Source organism: Amphibalanus amphitrite, unplaced genomic scaffold (assembly GCF_019059575.1).
Source record: "Amphibalanus amphitrite isolate SeventyFive unplaced genomic scaffold, NRLGWU_Aamphi_draft 001860F_arrow, whole genome shotgun sequence".
Classification (NCBI taxonomy): Eukaryota; Metazoa; Arthropoda; class Thecostraca; order Balanomorpha; family Balanidae; genus Amphibalanus; species Amphibalanus amphitrite.
The window spans coordinates 66,786-72,731 of NW_024883353.1; the positions used below are offsets into that span (position 1 = coordinate 66,786).

At 43.6% G+C, this 5,946-nt stretch overlaps 1 protein-coding gene across 1 annotated transcript; it reads right to left on the minus strand.

Moving 5' to 3' along the window:
- Positions 1–309: 309 nt before the first annotated feature.
- On the minus strand, positions 310–5,584 carry LOC122375523. Its single transcript, XM_043354977.1, has 2 exons — positions 5,516–5,584; positions 310–2,619 (listed from the first exon to the last, which is right to left on the minus strand). The coding sequence occupies exon 2, from the start codon at positions 2,557–2,559 to the stop codon at positions 1,558–1,560; it is 1,002 nt and encodes a 333-aa protein (XP_043210912.1). The 5' UTR covers positions 2,560–2,619; positions 5,516–5,584; the 3' UTR covers positions 310–1,557.
- Positions 5,585–5,946: the final 362 nt, after the last annotated feature.

The window sequence follows — 5,946 nt, forward strand, 5'->3', positions numbered from 1 at the left end:
CCTTTTATGAAACGAGGCCCAGATCACATAAGGTCAGGTCACCAGGGCCTCGTTTCATAAAGCTCTGCCGTAACTTACACCTTTCCGTAATTCACACCCTTTCAAACTACGGAGCGCAAATGAAGCCGTTTCACAAAGCCACAACTGGAATTGTTTACACCTCCGTAACTAAGCACATTTGCGTAGTTACCGTAATTTATCAAGCGTCCTACAAATTACAATTTCATGTCAACACTTACTTTTTTACGAGAAATTATAAAACAATTATGTTAAATTTAGATCTTAGAAATTATTTATGAAAAAACAAAATTTATATTGATGACCATCCTTTATTAAAACAACATATTAAAAACAGCATAAAGCCAGCAGAAGCAGAAGTGCCTAACTACGAAAGTGGCGCGGCGCGGCGAATAAACAAAATTCCGATAGTGGCCACAAAAAGCGACTGGTACAGAAGATTTGCAGTTTCTTTTTCTCTTTTTGGCTGGTCTTTCTTCCTCACCGGGCTCAACGTTATAAAATATATCAAAAACTAGCTTCAAATCTTCACATTAATTCAAAATCACGCAACATTTTTGTGCGTAGTTTACACCACTGATATCAAGAGCTTGATAAAATATTTGGCGTTAATTACGTCGTTTTATGAAACCCAAATGGCATCAATTGGTCCGGAATCGAGCATTTGCCGTAAATGAAGCTCCGTACTTTCGATGACGTGAATTACTCCGGTCTCCGGCTTTATGAAACCGAATTGGCATCAAATACGCCAAATCTGGCATAATTGACGGAACGCCGTAAGTAATTCCTTTTATGAAACGAGGCCCAGGTCAAGTTGGGTGACCATGCCTCTAAACACTTTGTGAGTCATTCACACAGTATACATCTCAGAAGTTTGAAACTCGGGGAATGGGACCAGGAGGAGCAGGAGCTCTCCTGTAAATGGGACGCCAGATTGCCCGTTGGAGAGAGGTCGGAATAAGTAAATGGATAAATAAGTATAGTACCTTTCCCACAAAAAAAACGTCAAATTTTGAGTTTTTGCCCTCTGGAGGCTAAACTGTTGATCTAAGGTCAAATCTTAACGTTTTTGGCCACATCTACCAGTTTTTTGCGAGTGTTAAGAAAACGAAACATGGTATAGCTTATGATACATCAATCGCATCACGTGTAAGTTTTTTGAACCCTGCTGCTATTTTTTTTTGCTGAGAACAATGAACAGAATGTCCTTTGAAAGAGCTATCGAATGCGCTTTTCTGCAGCGCTATAGCTCCATTGGTTCCCAAACTGTGAGCCGATTTGTGAAAAGTTGTCAAAATCGGGAACAAAAAATTGTAAAAATTTTACCTTTGATGTCCTCTAGTGACCTCAGCAATGACCTGATCAAAAATTACCCTCTAATCTGAAAGATCTTATAGCGAACTATCTATTGCTTTTCACTGCGGCTTTCTAGCTTGCCAACTTTCCGAGATAACCTGATGGGACCAAAAAGGCCCCCACCACCATGTCGAAGTTGACTGAGAGGCCCATCCTTGCGTGGGTTGTAATGCTGTGATTACATCATTGGTGCATAGTAATTTCTAGTCGGATAGAGCACCTATCGGATACAGCACCTTTCTTGATGCACTTTTGTGCGTTTCCTAGTTCCTCTGTGTCGTCCGCGTCGTGTTCCCGCTTCGGTGCATTCTCCTTTTTTTCCCCAGCATTCTCTCTTTTTTCCTCAGCATTCTTCCTAGTTTCCTCAGCATTCTCCTTTTCTTTCTCAGTATTGCTCTTTTCCTCAGCAGTCTTCCCGTCCTTCTTGGCCTCCCCGTACCATTTCTCCAACTCTTGTTGTCTTTGCGTCAGCCGGGGGTTTGGCAACTTGCACAGTTTAGGGATGAGCACCATGTTTGAGGTGCCGCTGTTGATTCTGCCGCCATCAAATTTTTTAAGACGACCGTTTTTGGCTACAGCCACAAACGGGGTAGAAATTAATTTATTTTGCAGCAGCTGATTCAACTCGGTAGCCGGGTCCCTCTGTAGAGCCAGGGTAATGCCGGACTCTAGCCCGGTGGTCTCGTCCACCAGCGTTAGTTCGATTTCAGGTTTTGCAAATTGGTTTTGCCCAATGGCTCCGATTTCCGTGCACATGCCGATGACGTCACACATGCCAAGATCTGTTGCTGTGCCATTTTGGCTGACCTGTTTTTTCAGCTCTTCTATTTTTTTAAATTCGTACGTTCTGTACGGCATCTTGCGGATCTCTGACTTCTCAGTAGATACCAGCTCGAAGTCGGCTTTAATAGGAATTTGATAGTCGTCTCGGTCTCCTCGCCAGTCTCTTGCTACCAGGTGAGTGAATGTATAAACACCGTTGATGACGACCTCTTTCATTTTGTCACCGAACTTATCGCACTTTATCCTGATTTCTCCAGTGTGATCGCGGCACTCTAGAAACGGAAATTTACCAAAGTTGCCGACGAGAGTGCTCATGTTCATAACTCTTGCAGTGATGGTGATGTCGGTATCATCACTGGCAACACTAGCTATAGGCGTTATTTTCATTGCTTTGTCTTCCATGCCTCCTTTTCTTTTCCCAGTCTCCTGTTTACGGACGTCGGCTTTTTCCAGACTCGAAACCTGGTGACAAAGTGCGAAATTTAACATTAAACCATATGTTTTTTCTTAAGCACAAAAACGCTAAACATAAACTGGCGGCGGTCAGAATACTATACACAATGGTTGACTTGGATGCGTTCATTGACCAACTCAGCAGTAACTGAGTTTAAACCAGACCTTCGAACATTTTGAACCTAATTTAGCCCTCAGTATTGACCTGTTCATAGCGGCTCACATGTATGTGCTGGGAATGGGTCGGTGGGACCATTCATCCATATGGTTGGACTTTAAAAAAGACGATTTTAACATAGCGAAGCCTGATATATGCATGGCTATCTATGCGATCATGATGTGTTACGTTTTTAATTGCTATTTTAACCCTATTAGTGGCAGGGGGGGGGGTTGTTTTTATCCACCCCTCAGGTTTTTCGGGAATATCTCCGAAACCGCTGAAGCTACGATGTTGAAATTTTCTGACTTTTCCTAAAACTAAATTGGGCACATTCCCTGAAAATTTCAAGTTCACAACTTTACCAGGGGCGGCTCCAGAGCACTGGGAATTGGGGGGTCCTATTCGTGAAGCGAGTCATTTGGGCGAAGATCACGATGCTGCACCAGTTTTACGAACAGTGAATGAAAGGTATCATGTGATAACATATACAGTTATTGTGCATCCTCTTTTGACACGTTTTTGCTATAATAGGCGGATCCAGGTGTCCAAAAAGGGGGGTTATGTTTTACCTCCCAACATAGGTGCCCTGACACCGCCTATGCATGACCAATACAATTCTAGTCGTTCTCTCATAAGAAAATTGTAACATAACAAGACCATTACCACCCTTTTTAGAAACAGTACCAACAAAAACCTTATTTACTATACTTTTTGTGTACCCCCAATCTCAATGATCTGTATCCGCCTATGATTTTTGAAAATGCATATTTTTAGGATCCATGTGAATTCCTGGTTCATTCTCTATCGATCGGCAAAAGTTGCGTTAAGATTGATTCAGAAACCTGGCCGTGATAAACAGTCTAAAATGTATCTGCAATTTGCCCGTTTTTACCCCCCTCTACCCCCCCCCCCCCTATTGACATTTTTTATTTTTTATTTTTTAGAAATGTAGATCACGTTGAGCGAAATCGAATGCCGTTTGAATTTTGAAAATCGGCCCGTTAGATCTCGAGATATCAAGGGGGGGTCGTAAACAGCCCCCCCCTGCCACTAATAGGGGGTAGCCAGGAGCCTGCCACTAATAGGGTTAAAGGATGAAACAGACTCTTTCCGCGTTCAGGAAATCGCATGCGAGAGCCTATTCAAATACATTGTAATTCTTCTCGCATCAATCGCTTGCGGGAGGTGCGTGCGATTGATGCGAGCGTGCTTCCATGTATTTGAATAGGCTCTCGCATGCGATTTCCTGACTGCGGAAAGAATCTGTTTCAGGCTTTAGTCTAGTACCGCTATTTGAAGTACAGTAAATATCTGTTCTGCTTGGCCTTTTGGGAGCAAAGTCTTGACAAAGCAGCATGCTTGCCACATGCAACTCTTGCACTTCATCCACATGATTCTGAGGTGAAGTATTCCTCATTTTTGCAAGCTAATCAATATGCAAAGCAAGGTTAAACCAACCAGAGAAATCATGTCTTTGACCAATCCCGTCAGCCCTGGATCCAACTCTGATGCTTTCAATTAACCCGCGCCCCGTAGGGGGGGGCCGAAACGGCCCCCCCTGTCCTTTTCCGTCGATATCTCCTAAACGGCTAAAGATATCGCCACCAAACTTTCAGGACCCCTCCGGGCTTCAATTTTACACATTGTGACCAAAATTTTTTTTTCCAGAGGCTATGATAGGTTGGCCACAAATGACGTCAGAATGACGTCATGTTCTGCAATTTTCGACCGAAAAAAGACCTTCGCGAGAAGAGCTGTCAGGCCTACAGCTTTGAAGATACAGAAAAATGATCAAGACATAAAAGATGTAAAATGAACAGGGCTACAAAACTGCTATCTCGGATTTTTGAAATTTTTGAGTTTTGACCCCCAAAAGTAAAAAATGCGATTTTTTTTATATATTAGCCAAAAAATCCAAAAAGTTTTTTGAGTTTCGAAAAAACCGGAATATATGTGATAGTACCCACTGTCTTCTATCTACATACCAAATTTCAGATCGATATCTCGTTTTTTGGCCAAGTTATAGCGAAAAAAACTGTTCAAAAATGATGACGTCAAATTTTCAAACTCATTTTTTTGGCAATTCTAGACCACGTAGGGCAAAACAAAGACCACCATTGGACTCCCCGTGACGAGCTGCATCGAATCGATACCCATTTTTTTGCAAAAATATCAACTTTGAAATTTGACCTAATATGACCTGACCTTGATCTGACCTTCACCAAAACGTGACCTAAGCTGGCCCCAAAGGCTGCCTGACCCACATAATCGCATTTGTCATGTAAAATGGACCATAAAACATGTATCACATGACACTTTCATATTGTGACCCCCAGTGACCTGACCTCTGTGACCTGACCTGGTATCAGTGACCTCAGATAGCGAAGTATGTGTTTGACGAACAATGTACCATCGATGGTTTTCAATAACGTACAAATTTACTCGATTTCCCAACACATTTCTTGAAATGCCTGTGAACGGTGAAAATCCGACCTTTGACCTGACCTGACCTGTAACGTCATCGGTTTGACCTAGGTCAATGAAATTTGGTCACAAGGTAGTTCCCGGGTGGGGCTATCGAACGCCGTTTGAATTTTGAAAATCGGCCGGTAACTTTCCGAGATCTTAGGGGGGGGGGGGCCGAAACGCCCCCCCCCCTACGGGTGGTAGGGTCCGCCGGTAGCCCTACGGGGCGCGGGTTAAATTAGCTGCCACGTATCCTCATCGCTCCGCCTCAAATCTTACCGTGCGTTCTGCAGCGGCCCTGCGCTGCTCGATGGTACCAAAGAACGTCTGAGAGCTGGGACGGGCCTTCGATCTGAGGAGGTGCCCCACCCAGATAGTAACTATCACAGTATCATCAATATCACTATCACTGTCACATTGCAATGCGTCACCCCGTCCTCAACACGGCTCGGATAATCTCATAAGTCTCCGCGTAACCCCACTTCAGATAAGCAGCTCAGTGTTCGAGGTCTAACAAGTGAGTCACTGGCTCTTCAACACAGCTAGGATGATAATCCTACAAGTCCCCTTGTAATCCTGATTAGCGTATCGGCGGGTGGTCCGATCACATGACACTGATAGGGGAGCAATGTCCGGTTAGTCTGCAGGCTTTTAAAGGTGAGATAGTGTCTGAATATATAGCCGGGGCGTGATGAAGCGATAGCCAGATA

Bases quoted from the DNA above. Each gene is read 5' to 3' on its own strand.
- LOC122375523 (XM_043354977.1), bottom strand. From the start codon at position 2,559: ATGGAAGACAAAGCAATGAAAATAACGCCTATAGCTAGTGTTGCCAGT.